The 25,810-nt window shown below is 40.6% G+C and overlaps 1 protein-coding gene across 2 annotated transcripts in view; it reads left to right on the plus strand.

Moving 5' to 3' along the window:
* The window catches only part of LOC124155331 (ataxin-2-like protein), a 78,959-nt gene that overhangs the window by 17,524 nt on the left and 35,625 nt on the right, over positions 1–25,810 (plus strand). For both annotated transcript variants that reach the window (XM_046529059.1, XM_046529058.1), the window contains exons 4-8: positions 4,211–4,338; positions 4,623–4,765; positions 8,435–9,003; positions 15,081–15,500; positions 23,592–23,845. In XM_046529059.1, the coding sequence (XP_046385015.1) occupies positions 4,211–4,338; positions 4,623–4,765; positions 8,435–9,003; positions 15,081–15,500; positions 23,592–23,845 (1,514 nt within the window). The remainder of the gene's footprint in view (positions 1–4,210; positions 4,339–4,622; positions 4,766–8,434; positions 9,004–15,080; positions 15,501–23,591; positions 23,846–25,810) is intronic.

Consider the following 25,810-nt stretch of genomic DNA (forward strand, 5'->3'; position numbering starts at 1 on the left):
ATAAGATTCTACTTTTTTCGGATGACCTCGAAACCCAAAAAGTGCGCACAGGAGGCTCATTGTCGAAACTCCGATTGTCATTCTCTTTAGACATAAAATAGCACCAGATCTTTGAATCGACAGCGATATCATCCAGCCGCATGTCGGTATATGGGCTCCGGGATATCTGGATTACGATGCAAAATAATGTTGTTCAGTTAGGAAAGAATGCTTTCACTCATGATCATGACAGGGGAAACACTTCCTCGGTTCTTTTGCTGTTCCTCCGTGGAAACTGACCTTGGAATGGATTACTGAAAGAATCTTCTAGTGAACTGCGCAAATGATATTGGGCCTCTTTTGAAAAGAGTAAGTAGCCGACTGGAAAAATATTGGGCTAACAATGGACTACCTGTAGAAAGTAGAGTTGAAAGGGGCATAAGCCGTCAATTGAAAACATTACGAGGAAACCGTCATTGTAGCGGCCCTCGGAGGATAACTCGTGTCATCAGTCGTCACGTATCATCGAAGTTCACGAAGTGAAGGAAAAGGTAGTTAGAGGTTATCAAGGGATGACTTAGCTCCATTAGACTGGATTTGATACAAAAAGTGTCTGGTGTTTGGATCAGAAGGGGAGCGAAACATTACGAGAAGACAAATCACCCAGCTTGCGAGTTGAAGGTCCCAGCGCTGCATTCGCGGAAGAAAGCAGTTGAAGAAGCATTCCCCGGTAGATTCTATCGACTCTTGGTAAACTTTCATGAGACCCTTCTTGTTGATGAGCAGAAATTCGAAGATTTGGATAGTCATTTGCATGAGCCGTCATGAAATAACTTTAAATCGGGCAAAAAGATCTTGGGCGGGAAATATTTTTACGACCATAAATGCAGAAAAACCTAATTGAGGAAACACTAAATACGGATAATTTTTACAATGTCAATTTTTACAATAGGGAATGAATCGGGACCGCAAAAAATAAACGCTAAATGCGGAAAAACGTTATATGCGAAGACGTTAAATCCGGATCCAACTGTATTTGAATATTCAAGAAATGATTTAATATTCGAATTCAATATTCGAGTTCAAGAAATCTGCTAATCGACCCATCTCTAATTTCGATCTATTTTACTTTAAAATTAGTGGTCCAGATGAATTCTTGGAATGTGATTCATAATCGCAATAATTTCATTTGCCGTGACCAGCTGTTAATAAAAGAACGGAAAACGCATGCATTGCTTCACGATCCCGTGGTTTCCAATTTTTTTTCTCTGAGAGTTGCTCATGAACACGAGGCATTTCAGGGTTTGTCGGTTTGTCTCTCTTGCCGACATTTTCATGTTTCCGAGGCCTCTTTAGGCATGTTCGTCGCAACACCCACGTGCCAGGCGTATTCTCTGCGCGGGCAAGGCTGACACCGCGGCCGCTTAGGTATGTAGCGGCCGCGTATGTAGGCCTATATGCCCCAAACTTATCGTCTGAGCTCAAAACATGCATCTTCCTGGAATCGATGGAATCGGAATCGACTTTAGGCGATCGATTCTCGATTCCGATTCCATGCCCGAGAATCGGTGGAATCGAGAATCGACATTTGGAATCGACTCATCCCTACCATTATGCATGATAAGTAGAATGAATTTTAATTCCCCCCACCCCCAAAGGTATGCAATCTTGGTGTACAAGAGGAGTGTATTTGGTCAAAAACATGTCTAACTTTGACATGCCTTAAAACAAAAAGTATTTAAATACGACCTTTTTTTATTTTTTTAATTGATAGCAGAACCTTTACACTACCCCCTGAGAAATTTTAAAGAAAATAACAGATGGCCTTTTTTAGTAATAAATTGTTGAATAATTACTAATTTTTATTGTTTAAAACAGTCCTATTTGGTTATTTTTACTTCAAATTACTTTAAAGTTACATCAGAATGTGCATAAATGCAATTTATTCAAAATGAAACAATAACCACTACCATGGTTCCTTAGTAATCAGCGTTCATGTGATTTTTTTGTTTTTTACTCAGAGGCTTGACTTAGCAATGTTCGAAGGATAATAACTTCATAATAATGGTTCAGCTCTGAGCGGAGATAAAATGATCATTATTCATCGTAAGAATAGTGCTTTACGTATATAACTTTCAGAGAAATCAGTGATGGTTGCCTGGCATGATTTTGCACGATCTGCCTGATTTGAGATGAGAAGGCTGCTCAGAGGCAAGAGTGCCTGGCTGTGACGACTCGTTGCTGTGGTTGCTTTGTCTCTGCTTTCTCCTCCCCCCCCCCCCCCCCCCCCCCCCCCGCTGCTACCTTCACTTCCACTCTTCCATTCCTCTCCTGTTTGACCTTGACTGGTTGTAGCTTTAAACAGTGTTATGATCTCTCTGGCTCCCTTGGGTAGTATTTAACCACATGTGAGGCCTCGGTTTTAATTGTGCTTTTGATGCAAAAAAACCTTTTATAGATAATAGTCAAATTATCTTAATTTCGGATTGGTTATCCATCTTCTAAAATTAATCAAAAGTTTTTCCTGCCACTCATCATCATCTGCTATGTTGAAGCAGACCTTTAAGTGAACTTGAAACTTGCCATGTCAACAAGTAAAGAAAATAATTACGTTTTACAAAGAAAATTTTAATGGGAATAGTAAGCCTTGGGTATCCTTCCATTAAAATACAATGATCCTGTTATTTTCATGTCCAATTCTTCTTAGAGAACCGAGAAAACATGAGAGGAGGAAACCATTTGATGGATGATTGATTTGTGGCATGGGTAATCTGAGCAGGAGCAAGTGAGAGCTAGCTGTAAATAAAGTTGATGCAAAGCCATTTCACTTGTTGTTGTTGGCAAATTTAAGTGCAGACAGCATTGAATGACATTGTGTATGTTTTATTAGTAGTTATTTGTATGTTATATTTGGTGCAACTAATTCAAGAAGCATGCTCGTTAACTTTGTGCTCACCTTTGTCATGTTTCTATGGTAACCAATAGAACAAGATACGTACTCTAAATGACCAATATGGACTGCGATGTGTAACAATTTATGACAAATGTCCTGGTGAGCAAACTTGTGTGAAGTTGGGCCGAAGCAAGCGAAAGTGTGATGGAATGATTGAGTGGAAGAATGGGTGGGGTGTTTGAATATTGTATGATGCTCCCATAGATATGCCATTCAATGTTAAAAAGTGTAGATAGCTTAGCGGACAACGCAGCTGGGGCGACTGCAGCGCATTCGGCGGAAGTTTGCCGTAAACTAGCACCCTCCCCAACCGCTTCCCCTCCCCTCCAGTCCCCATTCCACTTTTATTCTTGCTTTGCGTGTTGCATGCTGTAGGGATACTATGCGGGACATATCGTTGAAATAAAATCACAAAATGTGCAAAGCAAATGCCAATTTATTTTATAAAAGTTCACATAAAAAAGTCACTTAGCTGCCAAGTACAATGATTTGAATGAGTAAATAAATAAACGCTATACACAGGATGGCGAAAGCCTGGCTAGCATCTCTCCTTGCCTCCTCATGCCGTGTACTCAAAAGTCCTCGCACCTACACACAGTGAACTATAATTCCTCAGTGTCATCACAAATTACGGGATAAGAACACCACAAAGAAAATTCTTTTACCAATGGCCACTTCACTGCACTGGATATGAGATTATTCATAGTTGAGACACACAAGTTCGTAAGCAAAATCAAGATCACCATACAAGCATTAATGGGCTGAAAATACGTGACTACTTAAGATGATCACTTTTTCAAAAATATAGCGTTGTCAACCACTTCACAGACCACACGCAGGCTTAAAAACTTGATGTAGAGAGAATTAAACTAAAATAGAATCAACAACTATATACAAACAACGCCTAAAAATGTACATTGCGAGAGCACAAGATCTAACCGGTCCACAGTTCGTAGATGTTTTCATAACAACCAAAGCTTTCGAAATGAGGAGACAAAATTTCATTGGCCGATCCATGATTGGTCAATTCAGAGACAGAGGAAGCACAAATATTTCTACTTTCCATTTTTTTTATTAAATATACCAACTGAGTGACATTATACAAGTTATTAAATAAATCTTTGTACAATAACTTTATTAAGCAACACTATCATACGAAACCATAGGGTTAGTTGAGGCGCACACTTGCCAAGCCGCCAGTGTCGCACGCTGTCAACAGTTCGCCTGGCCTGTGGATGCTCGGAGATTGCCGACTCCTCATCATCCTCTCTTTTCCAGACACATTCCAGACGGACACTGCCATCAGCAGCAAGTTCAATGGCCAGCTGGCTGGGGAGCGAGAGCTGGAGCCGTGGGAAGGACCTCCCTGCAATGGCGATGACCTGGACCTCGAGGCTAGCAGTTCGGTGAGTGGCCACGTGCATATGCTCTCTCTCTCTCTCTCTCTCTCTCTCTCTCTCTCTCTCTCTCTCTCTCTCTCTCTCTCTCTCTCTTGCATTCACATCGGCATATGGTGCGTAGTGATGGCATTTGTGAGGTAACCTCAACTCCAGTGGAGTGGGTAGAGTCGTAGGCATACAAGGCATCTATAAAATGCATCTTTCTTTAACATTAGCATGCGTTCATTTTTTGTGGGCCTCTCTCTAGCCATGTTGCACTGTAACAGTATGAATTTTCTCTCCGTTTTCAGTTGGAGGATGGCTACCAGAATGGGTGGGACGTGAATGACATGTTCCGCAAGAACGAGCAAGTGTATGGTGTGCAGTCCACGTTTGACCACACGCTGGCAGGCTACACGCTGCAGCTGCAGAAGAGGGACACCAAGGACTACAAGTGAGTGATACTGTAGACCTTGATTGGGGGGCTGCCTTGATTGTCTGTGGATTTGCCTCTCGAGTGTGCAAACGGGTTGATGGGGAAAATTCATTTGTTGGGGAAACTTGGCCCTTTTAAAAAGTAGTGGGACTAACTAGAAATAAGGTCCAAAACATTTAAGGCCTGTAAGTCAACCACTGCCCCTCGATTCTAGGGCTTCTATGGCCAGAGGAGTTCGAAGAGAGGTGCTACATTTTGTTGTAATTTCCAATTTGACATGTTGCAATTATGCGTGCGAAAACACTGTCCTTTTTGTTGTACCATCATTGGCAAAAGTCTTGCAACAAAGTGAGTGGCGCCACTTTCGCTCCATTGTTGATTTCTGGCCACCATTAAATTTGAATGATCACTATCTGGGCATGAATCTTCATGGTAGCTCGGGAACAACTCACAAACGGTCCATCGTGGCACGGGAGGGAGACGTAGGAAATCATTACGATGCTCAGTTGAGTAAACAAGCATCGATGTTGTTGCGTCATCGTCGCGTTTGAGATTATTTTCCTACTCGTAGTTGATTGGAGAATTGAAAATATTTATCCGTTAAAAGAGTGGGTACCTATGAGGACTGGGTTTACCATTGGCTGATGGCACGATTTCACCATTAGGAACACGGAAATCAACTTGCTCGTAACACTTTTTAGGGATTCAACGTCATTCAGGAGACTTTATATTAAGTTATTAAAATATTTGTTTGATGTAGGAGAATTAATGAATGAAAAAAATTTAACTGGCAATTTTCCTGAAAAAAACACGGCTCTTTCGACTCCATCATCTTTACTTGATTGACATTAAATAGTTCTATACATAGATTGAAGCTGATAAAGACAGCTTCATAAGCTTTTTTCTTCATTAATTATAAATTTTTGTTAATTGGCTAAATATATTTACACCACGGAAATGTTTTCTCAGAAAAAATGGAATTTTGATTGCCAGAAAAAATCGCTAGGCCTCATCATTGCTAGTAGAATGTGTCTTTATTTTTCTGTTTACATATCTAGGAGAGGCTTAAATTTTTACGATAGCACTAGCATATTTAGTTATTGTTTCGATTTTAATATTTAGGTCATTATTATATCATTAAGGACAGACAACTTAAAGAGTGACTTAATAGAACGACTTTTCCCTATCCAAGTATGCCTCCATTGGTAAGGTTTCCTATTACAACGACAGACAGAGATTAAATTGAGAGTCAATTTCAACCAATATTAGCCCTTTTTAATTCCAGACTATCGATTATGGAGGTAAAATATTTTGTGCAGAATTTAGCCGCTCCCTCAGCTCTTAACGCTGAATCAGGTGCTCCCAGGCTGTAGTTTTGGTCAGCTGATTGGTCCTGCACCTCGTCTTGCCCGACATCTTTATCCCGACTTAACCAGCCAGGGACGAGGAAACAATTTACCTGGGGTAAAACTTGCAGGCCGTATGTGATTCTCACAAACTTCCTAAAAAGTGTAAATAGGGCCAATTTGCAGCTCTTATCACATACATGTTGATGCCATTATTCTGAAAAACTTTACCGGAAAAATTAACTTGGTAGGAAATGGCGACAAGTTGATGACAATTAGACAGCATATTACATAGACGGACAGCATAATCGCTGCAAAATTTACAAAATATCACTCATAATTTTCTTTTTAATCAGCTAAAATTGATCTATTTAAGAAATTACGTGTATGGAACCTTAGATTACTACGATAGTTCTCATCCCAAAGGTTTATAATGATGAGCAGTTACGGACATGTAAAGGAAACCGTTTAGCACTGGGAATCACATTCACCAGTGATTCTGATTGGTGTTTCCTCAAGGGAAACGCAATGATTCATCCTACCGCGCTAACAACGCAAGATTCCCGTCGCACAATCGTTTAAATTAGAAATTGTTGTAAAAAATGCTCAAATTCAACATTTGGTACACTCTTAACATACATTTAAAAAATAAAAAAAATTTAAAATAAAATGCAGCTATGACGCGGATTTAAAAAAATTTGGGCATGGGAGGGATTCGAAAGCTGTTCCTCCCATTACAAGCCAAGTATTCTTCCGCTGCACTATTCAGACTTCAATTGTGAAGTGTGATAATTTTGATAATTTATGGTAATTGTAACACTGAGCTCAGTGGCGGCTCGTGAGTCAAATGCTGGGGGGGCGCACTCCACCGAGGGGTCATAAATTTTTAATATTTTGTGTATTTTTGTGAGTTTTTAAGGCAATATAGATATTAAATTTTGTGATACCAATTAAATTTTGAACAAAATAATCACTTTCTCAGTGTTTTAGTCTTTTATTCGTTTATATGACTATAACTTGTATATGGAGGCTTTCGCATAGTTTATGTTCCGGCTGGTTAGTATAGGAATACAGTGGAACTTGGTTAGTTTGTTCCTCCTTAGTACGTTTTCCTCCTTAGTACGTTTTCCTCCTTAGTACGGTGATTTCTCTCGGTCCCGGTACCATCCGAACAAAATACAGGTAAAAGTATTTGGTTAGTACATTTGAAAAAATTGCGCTCTCCTGCTCAATTGCTTGCCGTGACGCAACCCGCAATTCGTTCTCTAATATCTTCTTAAGGGTCGTAAACGTCCGAATTCATGATTTAATTTATTATTATTAGCCATTTACATTCTTGCATTCATTCCACATCTCTTTCTTCAACCGTGATTTATCCAAACTCATTTCTCAATTCATGTGATGTGATGAATAATAAAATGCGGCCATTTATCAGGAATGTCTGACTAACTAAAATGCAGCCAATGAGAAGCCCTGATTTTCCCCACCCCGAGCTCCTCGCCTTCTATTGCCTCTGAGTGCCCACTGCGCACAAATTTCGCGAGTGGGCAATTGTTGATGTTGCACGAGTTATCATGACGAAGAAATGAGTATTATCCAATTCCCACTTTATCTAAAGCAGTACTGTACGTACTCCATAAACTCGACGTCGAGGTTATGTAGTACGTGCGTATTTACTTGACTACTGCTGTGGGAGCAGACAATGCTCTGGATCTCCACACGAAGCTTAAAATTACTTGATCTCGGCACGAAAGCAGACGACATTAGACAAATTTTTAAAGTAAATTTCAACTGTATAATATAAAATCTTCTTGTAATTACATCGTAATGTAATAATCTTGCATGTTATTAATTGATATATCGATCAATATAACAATCCATCTGGTTTCATTCCAGAAGCGAATGTGTACGGCTGTTGCGGTAATTTAAGGTTTATATAATTTTGTCCAATTTTTATGATGTTTAAAAACAACCCGTTGACATACTCAGGGTTGTTGTTATATTCTCCGAGTACGCTGTGAGAAAGAAGAAATGACTTACAATTAGCTTAACTTGTCCTCTTTCTATAAATATGTATAGGATAAATCACGGGAGATAGACGCCGTTTTCATGTAATTGTCATCGGGAAATCTATGAAACATTGTGATTTTTATTCACATGGTAGTGTTTTCCATGTGGCACTCATTTTCTTGATTTTAAATAAGAAAAGAGAGAAAAGAGGAAGGCAATCCAACGAGAACTACCAATAGCAATTGTAATTATGACGACTCATTCGGTGGAACGCAAACATGTCATATGTGGAGATGCCAAGAATGATGTATCTCTCTCTCTTTTGTCGCAGGGATGCAGAGGCAAAGGCAGCAAAAATTGCGAGTGAGATTGAGAGTAGTCCAGTGTACAAGGCTCGCATTGAGATGGAGAATGGGGACGAGGAGGAGCGCTTTGCTGCCGTGGTGCGCCCTGGTGCTGGGGGCGACGCTTGTCCCGCTGGGGGAGGAGGGGAGGGAGGCAAGTACGTGCCTCCCGCCAAACGGAAAAACCCCCAGAGCGGCAAGCTGATGCGCTCGACGCCCCCTCCACCCCCTCCGTCATCGTCACACCACTCGGGCCCTCCCCCCACCACACCCACGCCACACCACCACCCACCGCCAGCGTCTGCGCCCACCCCTCCCCCTCCGCCCACGCCCCCATCAAAGGCCGCTGGCTACCCACCCCCCTTTGGCTCTGCCACCCCTCCCACCATGATGGTGGTGGTGGGTGGGGGTGGGGTGGCTCCCAGCAGTGCCCCCGCCACTGCCTATCCCGTGGTTGGCCCCCCTCCTCAGCAGCAGCAGCAGACGGCAGCACCCAAGGTGAATGGCCTCGTGGATGCCAAGGGACACAAGGGGAGCAACGCGCCGCCTCGTGCTCGTGAGTAAACAGCCTGCGTGAGTGGTTCACGCAAGCTTTCTTAGGCAATCCCCACTGCTGGTGGAAGGGAAAGGGTATTTGGGGAGTAATCTTTGATGAAAGGAGCTATTACTCAACCTAGACAATGGAGCGTGCATTGGAAGTGCACATCAGTTGAGGCATTTTGAGGCCATTCCCTATTTCGTGATGTGAGTGGCAGGGAAACCAGTCGACTTTCAAATGTGCATCATTGGATATAAATGAGACCAGAATGTTGACTGTCATTTTTTTTTTTAAACCTTTACATTTTCCCTTACTAGTGTGAAAAAAGTACAGTGCAACCTCGATATAACGACACCCCACGGTGCACTAATAAACACTCGCTATAGCGAATTGTCGCTTTACTGGAGGTGGAGCAAATAATAGCCAATATACCTGTTGCGAACAGATATACAGGAACAGGAGTGGTGAGGCGACAGATAAACATCTATCCGATAAACATAAGCATAAATCCAGACGAAAGGCGATGTTTTTTGCATCACTAAATTTCCTTTCTCAAACAACGACTAACTATTCAAACAATTTATAAGCGCCGCACTGAATAAAAATCATGGAAAGCATTGTTTCGTCAATCATTATGCTAATGCACAACCGACGAAGTCATTTTCTATGCACTTAATTAGTTCATTTACGTGATCATTTTATTATTTTGGTATTTTCCACTGAAAATTCAAAAATTAACTGGCAAAACAGTATCGCAGTTATTTAATGCCTCAAAGGTTTCCATTGGTGTATGTTTATTGTTTCTGTACGTTAAGCGGCAGTGAAGTGAAATAACGCATTACATTTGTTTCTACCGGTGGAAGGTTGTGTAACGTTCCCACCTTGGAAGACTTTTTCTATCAGATAATGTAATACAGTGAAACCTGCCTTTAGCGGAACCTGAGTTAAGCGGAAACCTGTCTTGTCCGGAAAATTTTGTTGGTCCTGGCGGTCACAATACGGTTTTACGTGCATTGGTGCCCTCTGTTAAACGGAAACTGTCAAACGCGGAAACGGAATCGATTCTCGGGCACGTGTTTCTTGATTAAGCGGAATTTCAAAAAAAAAAAAAAAAAAAAAAGTTCCATGGACAATTTTTACCGTAAGGAAATAAAATCCTAAAATGTTTTGTAAAGCCCTCTCCATAGAAAATAACCCAACGGAACCAGCTAAATGTGTCGTGCGTTCACTATGCTCTACGTCATTATTGACTGACATCATGTCGCAGGAGGGACTCAGGACAATATTGTATCAACCTTGACCAAAACACTTTCTCGTCTCCCTAAATTTAGTGTTAATCCTCCTCCAGTGCCTCATGTCCATCGTCCCTAATGTAAAGTGCAGTTTCGTTTCACGTACATTGTATCAAATGCTCCACAAAAATCTCCACCCCTCTTCCCTCCCGCCACCTCCTTTATTATCCACTCCGCCAACCCATGCTTGCAAACTTACCTCCCCTCCAACTCGTAGAACCCTCTCTCTACAAGCACAATCATTTTGTGCATCCTTACTATCAACCGAGTAAGAAGGAATCATTCTCCTACGTGCTGCCGACAGCGTAAGAATACAACGCAGAACGCTAAGAATAAAGGGAACTGCTGATTGATTTCCGCCATGCCACGAAACGTATTAACGCTGAAAAATAAACTGGACTTGATTGAGTGCTTTGAACGAAAAAAGCTCTCTATGAAGTAGATACAAGAGAAGTTTAAGTGTGGAAAGACTCAAGTTTACGAAGCAATTAAGAAGAAGGACGAAATTAAGAAAGACTTTGAAAGAGGTAGGTTCTAAGAAACATATTTCTTCTTTTCCCATGCCACTATAGTTTGCAAAACGACACACCATAAAATAATTGTTGTTTCCGTCGATTATTTTAGGTCTTAGTTTACATTCAAAGAGAAAAAAACCACTCTGCGAATATGAAGAAATAAACGAATTAGTTTGGGAATGGTTTGTGCGAGCAAGATCGAGGAATATTCCATTGTCAGGTCCAATAGTCCAAGAAAAGGCCAAAGAATTTGCAATTTCTTTGGGAAAATTGGATTTTAAGGCCTCCAATGGATGGCTAGACAGCTTCAGAGCAAGACGCAATATATTTTGGAGCAGTGTTGTTGGCGAGTCAAATGGCGTTGACATGGAAACCGTAGAGTGGAAATGTATGGTTCAAGTAAAAATTAAAGACTATCAACCATGTGATATCTACAACGGGGATGAAACCGGAATGTATTTTAGGGCTCTGCTGTCTAAAACATTGTGCGTAAAAGAAGAAACCTACAAGGGTTTGTATGCATTTCCGGGTTCTACTTCTAGAAATTAGGGTAAAAATTCAAACAATGATGTCAAATTTACACTTATTCTTTATTCTGCAGGAGGGAAGCACTCAAAGGAGCGTTTGACCATTTTCATTTGTGGGAATATGGCAGGGGAGCTCCTAAAGCCTCTTGTCATCGGGAAAACAGCTCGACCACGATGCTTCAAAAACGTTTAAATAGGGTAGTTTCCTTCATCAAAGAAACCGAAAGGCATTGATTGCGATTTGTTACCCACCATTACTGTATTCATAATATACAAATTATTTCGTTTTAGAAATACCGGTTTAGACGAATGGCAAGGGTCAAATTTTATCCTCATTTGAAAAGGGCCAATTTGGCGCCCATGCGATGCCACTCCACGTGACGTCACAGGGACCTAGTTTCTATACGAGAAGATAGCAGTTATACATCGTCTGAGGTTACCAATGCATGCATGAGGTGTCGAGTTCAGGGAAACACGTCTTAATAATCACTTATTAAAACTGGCTAAGGTCGGAAAGTTTTCCTCGTTTGATAAGGTATTAATAATCCTTATTTAAGCCAAGCGCTACCAGCCAGCAGGGTACTAGGCTACCCGCTATCAGCCTGCGTCGTAACAGCGCTGAGCCTTGCCTCAAGGTCACCTCACAAGACGGGAGGGGGAACCAGAAATACGTCACACGGAGAGATTTCCTTACCCGTCGCGTTTTCGCGCGCTTGAAAATTTTCACTTTTCATTTAATCGCGAAAAATAGATATCGTCATTTAAAAATCTAAAAGCGTGAAATACGTACTCCAGGAGTAATAATCTTCCGATATAGGCAATAAAAAAATAATAGGAAACCACCCTATTGAGAAGCTATCGGCCAAATGGAGACATAATAAAAAAACATTGGACCCCGGCTTCAATCATGGAAGAGTGGCTTAAAAGTTACAATGCCGAAATGAAGAGGAAAAATAGGAAAGTCATATTATTCCTCGACAATGCAACCTGTCACCCTAAAATTCACCTTGCGAATGTAGAGCTAGCCTGGTTTCCGGTAAACACAACTAGCATCATTCAGCCAATGGATCAGGGAGTAATTAGATCGCTGAAGGCACAATATAGGTAGTGCATGATGCGATCATTATTAGCTGCTGCAGATACTGCGAATTAAGTATCGGAGGTGATAAAAAAATATTAGTGCTGGATGCCATTAATTGGATTAATTTTGCAATGAAAGATATTACACAATGTTTCGCCAAAGCTGGAATTCTGCCAGAACTGATCCCCGAGGAAGGTAAGGAAAATAATTTGTATCCTAATGTATCACCTATTTAAATGCATATTTACGCATTTACAGGATTAAATAAATTGCTATTTTAGAGCCAATGGTGGATCTCAGCGAATTGCAACAAGTAATAGGCATTAACATGAATGCTGAGAATTTGTGGATTTCGACAACGATCTTCTCACGAGCGAAGATGGTTACTTAACAGCCAATAATAAAGAAGACGAAAGCTGTGACACCAACGAAGAAGTGACCTTAATACGTGGAGAAAATAAAAAATCGTGTAGAGAAATGTTGGTTTCATTAAAAGAATTAGAAGAATGCAATCTCAACAATGGTAACACTGATTTGTATAACATCTTACATGGGGCCATTGGCAACGTAGAAAATTGTATTCTACAGGAAAAAAAGGAAAGACAGACAAAAGTGACTGATTACTTCAAATAAACAATTTAAAATAATGCGATACTGTTCCTTTCTTTCGCGGTCTTTTTTGAATTGTCAGACCCTGAGTTAAGCGGAATACTGTCTTATCCGGAAAAAAGTGAAGGGCCCGAGAGATTCCGCTTAAGAAAGGTTTCACTGTATCTTCATCATCTACGGTAAAAAGTTTGCTAAGCTTGAAAAATGACGTGATTAAAATTACCGTTGTTGAAAAAAAGTTTCTTTTTGAGTGTTACGCACGCGACGTATTTGAAATGATACACCGAGTTTACCACGGCACTGCAAACGGGAGTTAGTTGTTCTGTGAGTTCTTCCAGCGGCCACCAGGGGATGCTCGGCTACCCACATGACAAAAGAGAGTGCCAGTGCGACTCCGACCAATGACCCGAATAGTTCACCCTTGTAAATCCGCAACAGAGAATAAATACGTCCATCCGGACAATTCATGCTGAGTATCATTGCTTCGTACATCCTACATCATCGCTAAGGCGCACTACCTACCTTCAGAGGCATCATTGCAAGAAATACCTCATACTGCAAGGGTTTTGTCGGGGAGTTGTATGTAAAAAAAAGTTCCGTTTCGTCTATGTTATATGACGCGGGGAATACTTCTAAAGATACTTATGATTGGAGTCCTCTCTTCCACGACTTCAGGTTTACACCACAGGCATCACCAGCAATTGTGAGGGGAGATAACGCTTTGGTGCTTCGCATTAGTATAATCAACCTTCCGCACTCTTAAATTCTCGATTCGCAATCTATCCCTAAAATACTCCGCTTCAGGCTTGGGCGTAGCCCCTTTCTGAGAAGTTCCCGCAGATTTGAATGGGCAAAACCACCCGAACAAAGCTCCTTATAACTCTTCATCGTCTGCATTCCTTGGGAGCTTTTGTTTTTTTTAATTTTGCAGAGCGAAGAGGAAGATAAATTAATTTCGACACTCTCATATTACTCCTTTATTTTTATTTTCTCGCTTAGACGTGTTTGGTGTTTTTTTGGCCATGGTGACTGCCATCAAATGCTTTCTATTCACGCAACTCACGGACGTGCGGGTATGCTGCCGACTGCTTTCTGCTGCCCGAGGAACAAAAGAAGATTAAGCATTCGCGAATGCTAATGCCACAATATTTTCACCAAAATTAACTACTTATTTATCGAACGACAGTTTACCACATAAATTTGAGACTGAGCACTCCATTAACTTCATTTCTAACAGATCGCTAGCAATTACAGAGGTTAAGGAGTCTTGATGAAAGTCTTCCGGCGGAAACCCTCGCTATGGCGAGAGCCAACACCAAAAGGGTCTCGTAAAAACGAATTTTTTAACACGCTTATTGTAGGGTCAATTGATTGTGCATCGGTTATCTCTCATTATAGCGGGAGTGTCGCTATAGCCCGTACTCGCTTTAACGAGGTTCCACTGTAGTAGTATGCAAAGTGTTATGTATGCATATTACATATTAATTGTATAAAAATTAGAAAGTCTTGTCAACTTCGATTTTTTCCTACAAAAATCAGCTTGATGGGTAAATATTCATATATTGGTGGAAGACAATTTTATAAACACCTCACTTCCCTTTGTTATTTTTTGTGGTGCGAGCTGGTGCCAATTCCAATAACTAATAAGTTCCAAAGATTAACAAGTGCAAAACTGAAATTGAATATAGATTCTGTCACTGAGTATATTTGGGGAGATGTTATTTTCAGCTGAGACAGCTGGACAATGGCAGTGTATTCAAAGGCACTAATTCCACTAATCTCCACTCTTCCGTCGGCACCCTCGACTCAGCCAACTATTTTGCCAACCCATTAGTCATCGTTTACCCCCTACCGATACCAGTGCTGGATACTGCCTGTATTAAATTTAACTCAATGCTGCTAAGTCATTCCTCGATGAGCAGGGGCCATTTTCCCTCTGTGTCATCACTCTGCTCTCACTTCACTTGATGCTCGAGTCGTTCTTTAGAGGCAACTGCAACTGCCTCTCATTTACCCTCTCTCTCTCTCTCTCCCACTGGAGTCAGTTCCTTCCATTTGTTGTTGTTTGCAGCGGCAGCACCGGGCCCAGGGATGCGCTATGCGGAGGGGGGAGGGGTGAAAGGAGGGGCCTACCACCAGCCCCCGTCCGTGCCCCCTCCACCGCACCACCCACCCCCTCCCCACCACCACGGCCAGCACCACCACGGCCAGCACCACCAAGTGCCAGCGCCACCCCAGCACCACCACTCGTCCTCCTCCTCGAGCGGTGGCGCCCACATGGTGCACCACCACCACCAGCACCACATGCAGGCGCCTGGCACCAATGCCACCCCCTCCTCGTCCCCCATCCTGCCCCCCCCTCCCCCTGCCTCACTGCCTGCCGTGCCGCCAACAACCTCTGCTACCGATGGGAAGGTTCCTGCCGCCGCTGCTGCTGTCGCCATGGAGTCGGGTGCGCAGCCCATGCCCCAGAGGAAGGGTGGAGCGAGAGGTAAAGAGATTGCACGCCCTCAACCACTGTGGGAAATGAAAGCTCAATGCATAATCCTGATACTAGACAATTCTTGCCTAACGGTCGGAAATTGTTAACGCAGCATACCAGGGGCCTAACCGAAAACGCTCCATTACCAATGTCAATGGACAAATGTCTTCAACTATCTTTCTAGAGCTGATCCCCATTTTAGGGCCCATCTTGCAGGACCAAGCAAGAAGTTGGGAATGGATAGCTGAATAGAATCAGTTCTTAGGACATATTTAATGCTGACTAAGCGTTTTTATATAATTTGCTTCCTGACCGTACTCTAAAGGAAGAGGCGGGCCGTGGGGGAAAAATGAGCAAAGAATGTTTATATTACAGTCAAACCTCTTTAGAACGAACCTCTGTAGAAGACAAGTTCTCTCTACAGCGAAAAAAAGTTACAGTCCCGATTTTCTTCCCATAAGTTATGTGTATTTTCATCCTCTGTACAGTGAACCTCTGTACAGCAAAAATTTCTCTAGAACGAAATAAACTTTTGGCCCCAAGTCAATTATTTTACCTCTAGAGCGAAATATTAAGTTTGTGATTACGTATCCTCCATTTCATTGATATCATTTTGCGCCCGAGATAGACGCATTAATTTTTTCGAAAAGGGAGTACATATTTCAATTTTTTCCTCATCGCTGAATCTATGAATTTGTTTCCTAGAAATAAGTTTAATAATTTGGATGTGATTAAAGGTTGTGTTGATTGATCATTGTCGTTAACAAAGCACTATTACCTATATTTTTCATTTTAGCATCGTCTGCATTTCGTTTTCACATGACGGCCGTCAGCGGATCGATTGCGTAGGTATCGACTGAAACTATCGACCTATCGATTACTGACGATATTGGCTATTTATGCGAAGTTTCACACGCCGAGTTCGCAGATGAAAGTCCTCGGGAGCAATAACTCTTTTAAAAGTGACGTTAAATATATTGTCAAGTCTCAGAATCTTCGTAGTAGTGACCGAAAAGTTAAAAGGTACCATTAGCAGTCCATCAGAATGTGTTTTATGGTTAATTTTGGGTATCTTTATCAAATCTTTCTCCAACTCGTAGGGACTTCACTTTCTCCGACTCGTAGGGACGTCCACTTCGTTGGACGTGGCCAAGAAGTACGACATATCGCCTTCTTCATTGACAACAATTTAAAAAAAGAGAAACAAATTAGAAATAAGCACCATATACAATGCTGTGAATCCCACGAGGAAGCGATTACGGGACGCAACTTACGACAAGGTTGACGAAGCAACAGTTTTACAAATACGAAGTTTGAATATCCCTGTCAATGGACCTCTAATTTGCCAGAAAGCCAAGCAATTGGCCGTGACTTTAGGTGAAGACGGATTTTGCGCATCACAAGGCTGGCTTGAAAAGTTTGGCACTCGCCACAATATTTTGTGCAAGGGAATATCAGGAGAAGAGATGTCTGCACCGGCAGATGCCAATTCTCAGTGACAGAGTGGTAAATTAAAGGAGATAATGGCGAGTTTTCCCCCGAAAAATATATTCAACGCCGACGAGACGGCTTTAATGTATCGGCTGCTACCTGAGAGGACAATGGCTGTAAAAACAGATAAATGTAAAGGTGGGAAAAGGCAAAAGATCGCATCACTGTCCTTATCTGCTGTAATGCAAATGGGACTGATTGTGAGATGTTACGACCCTTAGTGATAGGAAAGGGGAGAAACCCACGTTGTTTTAAAAACATTAGAAGTTTACCAGCAGATTACAGGGCGAATAAAAAAGCATGGATGACTTCTGAACTATTTCAGCAGTGGGTTTTAGAAATTGATATGAAAATGAGAGCACAAAAGAGAAAGATTGCTCTTTTATTAGACAACTGTTCGGCTCACAACTCTTGTGATATAAATAGGCTTACAAATGTGAAGTTGTATTTCTTCCCTCCGAATTGCACTTCCTGCCCGCAACCTTTAGATATGGGTATTATTCGATCTTTTAAATCGAATTACAGATCAAGGATGCTGCATCGAATCGTAATTAATGTTGAGAGGAAAATGGACAACCCTTATTTTATTAACTTAAAACAAGGGATTGAAATGGCTACTGGTGGCTGGTGGAGTGCGACTCCACAAACAATAAGGAACTGTTGGAGAAAGGCAGGCTTTGACTTCAATAAAGGAGAAGAAACTGAAGCAGGTCCCAGTATAAGCAGTAATTACATTGGCATTGATGCAGTCCGGGAGGAGTATATTTTGAGAGCAGGAGTGCAAACTGATTTGACTGCAGATGATTTTGTATGTGCTGATGAGGACATACCAGTATTCCCTGAAGTAACAGATGAGGATATTTTACAGGAAGTTATGGAAAACGATTCATCTGAGAGTGATGAGGATGAAGGTAACCCTGAGAGAGAAATTACTACAAATGAGACCCTTGCATACATTGAAGCCCTGCAGAAATTTTTTTCCCAGAGAGCGATACCTGTTGAGCATTTAGTCTCTCTCGATCAACTGCGGCATGTTTGTGTGAGATGGTCCTTGGAAGGAAAGCGAACCCTTCAGAAAAAATTACCAGATTTCTTTAAATAAGTTTTATTTTAATTTTGAGAGCATCAGCCATCTAAATTCTATTAAGTTCTATTTATGTTGATAGTGGGATATGTTATTATTTATATGCAAAAAGTCAATTTGCTGTTTGTTAATTACTATCCTTTTGTTTGCACAGTCTTATGTCTGCTAAAGAGCATTTGAGTTACTTGTTTTAAAGCTTTCTTTAGTTTTACAAATTCCATGGAATGCCCACATATTGTGATATTATCTTTAATATTTAATAATGCTCTTAACTGGCTGTTACCAGGAAGATTGGGGTATATCTTCTTGAATTTCAAAGTTACCTGAAGTTGTAACATATTATTATTTATAAAGAATTCTTAAATTTTGTGAGTGAAATAAAGAAAGTTCTTTGTTAATGCCACAAATAATTAAAAATATCAATTACACTTGTCCCTAAATGTGCTCCTATCAAATCTTTGAATGATTGAGTTCAATTAGTGATTGGCTTTAAGTTCTTGCTTTGCCAATGAGGCCATATCAAAGTTTTACATTTTTAAAGTCAATTTGAGAAAATTTACCATATTTATGTGGGTAATATATCTTATTTAAGTGAATTTATGAATAGATATCAGTCCTTTATTTGCTAAAAAGCTTTTCAAGACATTAAAATGGGTCATAACTTCTGTAAAAGGGATACCTCTGTATAACAAAAACCTCTATACATCAAAATTTTTTCTTGGTCCCTAGAATTTCGTTATAAAGAGGTTTGACTGTACTCCTATGCACCAATAGTGATGGCTCGGAGAAGTCACCTCTGTTTTTAGTGGGGAAGTATGTGTAACCCCGCTGTTTTAAGAATGCTGTAGTCAGTGGAGTATCAAGGAATTTTGTTTGGGGGGGTCCAAAACATGGGGGGGAATTTTTAAAAAACAGGGTACGAACTAGTACCACTAAGAAAGAGTTTTAAACCAATTTTAACAGTTTTCATAATCAAAAAAACTTCATTTTTTGAAGAAATATTTTGTACCCTCAGACCTCCCCCCTGGCTACGCCACTGGCACAGTCTAAACGTGCCATGTTCAGACTGGGCCACTGGTGAGAGTGATGCCTCGCCCCTGTGGCAGCAGTAAAAATTCATGAATGACAGCGAAATTAATTTAGCGGTGGTTGGCTGTAGTTGATGCACTCATAGGGGAAGTAGGTTTCTTCCTCGTTCGCTGCACAGGCCCAAACTTAGGACTAACAATAAGAAATGTGCGCATTATTTTCTTCCCCCCGACTGCACCAGCTAAGTTGCAACCTCTCGACCAAGGGGCCATTTCTGCAGCAAAGCGGCATTACCATTGGATTTTAGTGGAGGTTTTTGTTTGTCGAATGGATGTAAGGGATCAGCGAAATTGAAGAGGACCATTTTGCAGGTAATGTAACGGCTTTGCAAAGCTTGGAAGCTTGCCGCACCTGTCACCATATTTAGTTATTTTACAAAAACCGGGTTTGCAGTCAACAGCATCATCATCGTGACTTATTTTACTTTGAGAACTCGTGTATGAGGCCTTTCAAGCTGTTTTCTTATGGGGAGTTGTCTATCCGGTTCACAGTCAACTGCGACCACGCGATGGAGAGTGATGGCGAAATCCGTGAATCCTGGCAGGGTCTCTCAAAAGACATGAGTATTGAAGGGTCGTTTGATGAGTTCATTAGAATAGACTCAAATTTCGTTATCCGCAAAGCCAGCAAACTGAGGGTTGCGGAACATAATTTCTCGAAAACTCATTTTTCAAAATTGTGACGTATTTTACTTTGAGAAAATAGGCAAGACCGCAAGAGAGTCCGCAAATATTGGTATGGAGTATTCTGGATTCGACTGCTATAATGAAATGCTGCCACCCACTGCGCTTCAATGGGTCGACGAAAGTCGCAAATCGCTTGATGTGGTAGAGCGATCTAAATTTCATGATGAAGCTATAATTGGCGCTGTTACCTTAAATTTATATTAGTAATGGTCAAATCTATCGAATTCTTAATTTTTCAGTGTACGCCTTGCAACTACGTATACAGTGAGTCCTCGTTTAACGTCACTTACCGTTCCTGAAAAATGTGACGATAAACGAAATGACGTTAATCGAAGCACAATATCCCATAAAAAACAATTGAAAAGTGAATATCGGCTCCTAGACCTCACAATTCCTACGCGAAAAAATTTTAGCGTATCATATTTGGGCCATTTCTTACAATGGGAATGCCAAACTATGGCATAAACACGAGTCCCTGTCTTCATTGACGGCAATACCAGGAGCGACGTACATCCTTCTCCATTTTTGTATCTTCCCGCATTTGTTTTTTCGGCTTCGCTATGGTGGTCACCTGGGCATCATCGCCTGGGCATCATCATCGCTGAAACATCGTCGTAGTTACAGGAACCAAGATTATTGAGAACACGGCGAAAAAGTGACGACAAATACTCCGAGTTCTACACGAAAAAATTCCTAAAAATCACTTTTCAGGTTCCAGAAAACTGTTATGTCAAGTAAAATTTGCTAAAACTTTACTTGACATTTACGCACTTAACATTTGCACACCTACCTAAGAATTCATTTTTCAGAAAATTTGCTATAAACGTAATCGAAATTGACAATAAACACACCGTTTTACACTTCGTTTAGACTGACTGTATTACCGCCCACAAAACGAACAACCTGCAACGCTCGCCGCTTCGCATTTTTTCTCGCGCGAAATTTAAAAGACCTGACCAGACCTGACGTTATGGCGAAGCAAAGGTGCGATAAACGAATGACGGTCTCAAAATTTTCGTGACTTTATCGCGAAATGACGTTAAACGGGGTGACGTAGAACGAGGACTCACTGTATTCTATTTCAAATATTGAGAATGAAGGGATGGTTTCGCGCTCACCGCTACACTGCATACATTTTTGATAACCGATTAAAAAGCACGCGAAGTGATTGAATAATATAAACTGAGGCTTCCTAAATGTGATCTATTGCCTGTGTTTTGCATTGCAGTTGAAGAGATCAGCACAGTTTTGAAGTATGCGAAGGTAGGCTGAAGATTACGCATGCAAACTTACCTCCATTTCCGTGCCCCTAGGATGATGCAACGTGTATGACCTCCGGGGAATGAACTCCCGATCAACAAAACGGCAAAATTTCGGTCCCTTGAGTTTCGTTTAAGAGAGTGTTCACTGTATTTCTAATTCATTTGTCATTTTCTGTGGTTGAACATAAAACCGTACTGTTTGTTTTCATCTTTTTCATAGATATAAACGATGAGTCCATAAGTCACTCCAGTGAAACTAATGGGTTAATATTTTCAATTTTGACTTCACCTACATGGCATAAAGTAAGAGAGTTATTTGTTTCTTATGGTTTTATCACAGAAGAAAATGCTAAGGAACATATGTATGGTAAGATTAAGATTTTAGGGAAGAATAGGAAAGGAATGCAGTCAAATATTCTCATATTAACATAATTTGCTGATGTTGAATGAACACCAAAGGCAGAATAACAGCGTACTACACATCCTATGCTGCCTAGAGCTCTGTCTTACATCAATGTAAAGCCTAATTGTGAAATTCAGTGAGTCTTAATAAGAGCTGAACAACTGATGAGAGATTTTCGTGTAGATATTTTGACATCTTCAAGTGACTTGCCTCTGAAGATGAAAAGCATAGTATGTGAACCTTTTCCTTGATGTGCAGACAGAAAGTGACTTCACCAGGAATCGATCTTATAACCTTAAGAATGGCAGTTAGCCGTTTGCTATCCGCTACACCACTACACCCATGCCTCATACTTATTATCTTACAGTACGTTTCCAAAATCCCTCCCACGGAGGCAGAAAAAAAAGTAAAACCTGAAATACTCATAGTGGCAGTCAAAACAACACCATTTTTATTTCACAGTATATTGGAGCACATATTAACCTTCAATTAAAAAAAAATGGATGAGTTGACTGCTCTTCCTTTTGGTGATAATTCTGAAAATATGAAGCAATGTTTTTGACCTAAAAAAATCTGTTAATTAACAACTGTTGACATCATTTTGGCTAACATAACAATGCAAGGGGAATAAAAGACATTAATATGGAATCTATGTACCCCCGGTCCCCGACTTTCGCACACAATGCGTTCCGGAAAACTGGTACGAAAGTCAAACCATTGACTTCCATACTAATTAGGGGTTGCGTTCCAAAAGAGCAGAATATATGTAGTAAAACCTTTTTTTTCACAGATTTTATTTCAATTCACTTAATTTTAATAATATGGTAATAAAATTCCTCAAATCATCTAATTTCTTTCGAAAATACGCAGAAAATGTAAATAAAAGTTAAAAAAAAACAAGAACTCAGTTGGCTATCGAGTGAAACTTCCTCTTGGCGTTTCAGTTGACATTCCACTTATTACATCCACTATATATATAAAAAGACATATCAAGAATCATAACAAATGTAATTGTTGAACCCGCACTCTGGATACCTTTTAATTTTCACACATTCAGCAGGTGACATTTGTGATCGTGTATATTTCGCATGTTATTAAAAAAAGACGAAAGACAAACAGAATTCGGGTGATATTTCGTGCAATATCGTTGCCGAAAGTGTATATGAATTAAACAACACTCAAACGAAAAAAAAACACAATTAGAAAGAAGTTCTTACTAGTTTTATTGAAAGCTATTTGATGGTGTCTAGTCAACTTTTTTGAAAAATCTCTCCAATGAAGGCTTTCTTTTTCTCTTGATGAAGGAGCCTATAGCAGGCAGTCTCTCCCCTAAATAAATCACCTAGATTAGAGTCAACTACCAACGATTCCCTTCATTGTATATGTTCGTACTGTTCGCGTATTTGAAACAATTGAATGTTGGGATGTGCTGTAAACATCGCGGGAATTTAAAAAAATTACAGACCAAAGTGCGAAAGTCCGAATTTAGCGTACGGAAGTCAAATAAAAGGTGTCAATTTTGAACATACTATTGTCAAAATTTCAAGTACATCCATCCAGTTCGAAAAAATTGCAAGCCAAAGTGCTTCATTTCCTGGACTAAATTACGAGAGGTTGATTCTTTTCAATTGTGCTTATGGAACTGTTTAAGGCATGTTAATTTTCATTCTTCTCCTAATTCTTACTCGATTACCATCTACCTTCCTTACCATCTTTTCCTTTTTCCATCGGGCTAAGTATTCAGAAGAGAAAATTCTCTAGGGGATCGGATAAATGAGAATATGTTGCTGCATGCATTTTCATGTTGCCTGGTCCAGAAATTACCATACTTGACTCGATACTCGTGAGTTGTTTCCACTCGACTCTAGACTCAAGATCAAAAAGCACTATTTGTGCATCTCTACTCTTGAACCATGTGCACCACTTTATCACTTTACCTCTTCACTGTCTCGGTTGTTATCCACAACCACTTGTCTTTAAGGTAAATTAACTATGACTCAGCCATGGTGAGGGCTTTCATTTGTATGCTCCTCAATCATCTTTTTGTATTATTTTTTATCAACTGCTGAATTGTCGTTGGCACAGGGCGCGATGAGCAGCTGGCTGAGCTGAAGAAGTTTGGGGAGGACTTTAAGCTGGCGGCCGAGGGAGGGGGAGAAGGGGGGGGGAAGGTGCCAGCCGTGGTGCAGCAGCAGCAGCCAACGCACCACCCACCGCCACCCACGGACGAGTCGCCTGCTCCCAAGGACAGTGAAGTGGACAAGGTGGCGACCAAGTTCAAGTCGACACTCAACCCCAACGCCAAGGAGTTTGTCTACAACCCCAAGTCATTCACACCGGTGAGTTTCCTCTCCATTTTCACCTGTGAGACTGCCATTTTCACATTTCCACTTGATTTTATTCTATTGTGTTTTTGATGGTTGGTGCTCATTGATTGTGGTAAATAAAAACTTCACTATGCATCATTGAAAGGGCAAAAAATCAGTTCAGATATCCATGCATATTATTTTACCTTATTACAAGCTCGGTGATTTTCAGAGCTCATTTGTCAGTTGCTAATTCATCACTAAGGCTTTTCACCCTGCGGGCTTGGGTTCAAGTCCTGGCAGTAGCAGAAACCTATCTGAGATGGCCCTATCCCTACTTGAGTGTAATGTGGAGGGCACTTCCAGTGCACCACTCAGTCCAGCAGATGGGACGTTAAGTCCTGGTCCCTTTTGTGACGCATTCCCCCATTGTATCACTGCCCAAGTTCCCGTGTCTAAGCAGGCATTTTAAGGAGAAATGATCTTGCATAAGTGGAAAGCAGCTACAAGTTTTTTAGTAATAGCTTAAGGGTATCAAACATTTACTGCGTAATCTATGGTGTGGTTCGAAAAGATTCAAAAGTACTTCACTAGTAGAAATTCTTACTTCACGAAATCTCTAAATTTAAAAGAATAGTCTTAAAAGCTACGAGTGCACTTTAAATTCTTGAAAGTAACCTTTTGAAATCAGTGATTTGTGAATGGAACATGGCGGAAGTAACACTGGTTACTAATGAACAATAAAACTACTTGGGTAACTCATTGGCAACAGAATATCTATAATTATGTCCCCCACATTGTAATTTAATCCTTGATGATAGAGGTTGCGTGAATAGTCTCTATAATATGTCCACCCCTACGAATGACTCTTCTCTTAGGGGATTTTGGGCAAGTAAGGGCACACCGGAATGGGATCAAAATTTTTCCTTCAAGAGGTTTTCTCGTTCCCCAACAAATGGCACTGGTGTCAGTCAGAATGATGTCGAGTGGCACAAAGTCCTGAATGGGGAATGCGTGCACGGCATATGTGAGGCTGAGGAGGGGAAAGTTGTGGTTTCACTCTCCAGTTATTTTTGACTGCTACTCAGTCGCTTGACTCAATTTCTCATTAGTTCAATGTGAATGTGTGTTGGCAGCGAATTATCAGTACATATTGTGAAATTTATACAGTACCCACAAAACCTCGTGGTATGGAGTGGTATTGCTGTATCAAATCCCATCCTTACTATTGAGTAATCTTGGTAAATTATCAATTTATATGCTGTAAAACCTCTCCGAATTGCCAACTGTATTCAGCGGTCACCCTTGAGAATGGCCGTAGTTTTTCAGAATGGAATGGTTTTCCTAATCATCCCTGTATAAAGGACAGTCTATTCAATTGTGACTGGCAGGCAGACCTTAGCAATTCCAAACGGCCACCTCCATTAAATTTAAAAAACAAATTCCAGAAACACAGTTAATGGAAGGTAAGTTAAGATATACAGTAAACTCTCGATTTTACGAAGTCAGTGGGACCGGAAAATTTGCACTTCGTAAAATCGAGTTTCGTAATTTCAAACCTTTTTCATAAGTCACGAAAAAATGTTCGTTTTTGTTTCTTCCGCCCTTTTTTGTCTTTAGTGGCCTTATTTAATTGTTTTCGGGGATTATTCACAGTAGAATTCCTAGAAAAGGCTTTTTGTTATCGATTTATGCTGTGAAAGATTGTTAAATAATTATACCACCATAAATTTCCCATTTCTTGTACATACTTCAATATCAAGGATCGCTTAAGAAATTCCCGAACAGTTTAGAAAATGTAATCAAATAATGAATTGCAGAGTTTATTATAAAAATTTAATGTTATAAATTTGTGGTTAGGAGCGAATAGAAACTATTAAGTAAACGTAAGATAGATATTTGTTTCCAGCACCCACGGAAATATTAGCGGCAGCCGGCCTAACCATACTCTAAGGGCCTAACCACCATTTATGTCGCCCTCTATCGCTCAGTGACGAG

This window comes from Ischnura elegans, chromosome 3 (genome assembly GCF_921293095.1).
Source record: "Ischnura elegans chromosome 3, ioIscEleg1.1, whole genome shotgun sequence".
NCBI classification, from domain to species: domain Eukaryota; kingdom Metazoa; phylum Arthropoda; class Insecta; order Odonata; family Coenagrionidae; genus Ischnura; species Ischnura elegans.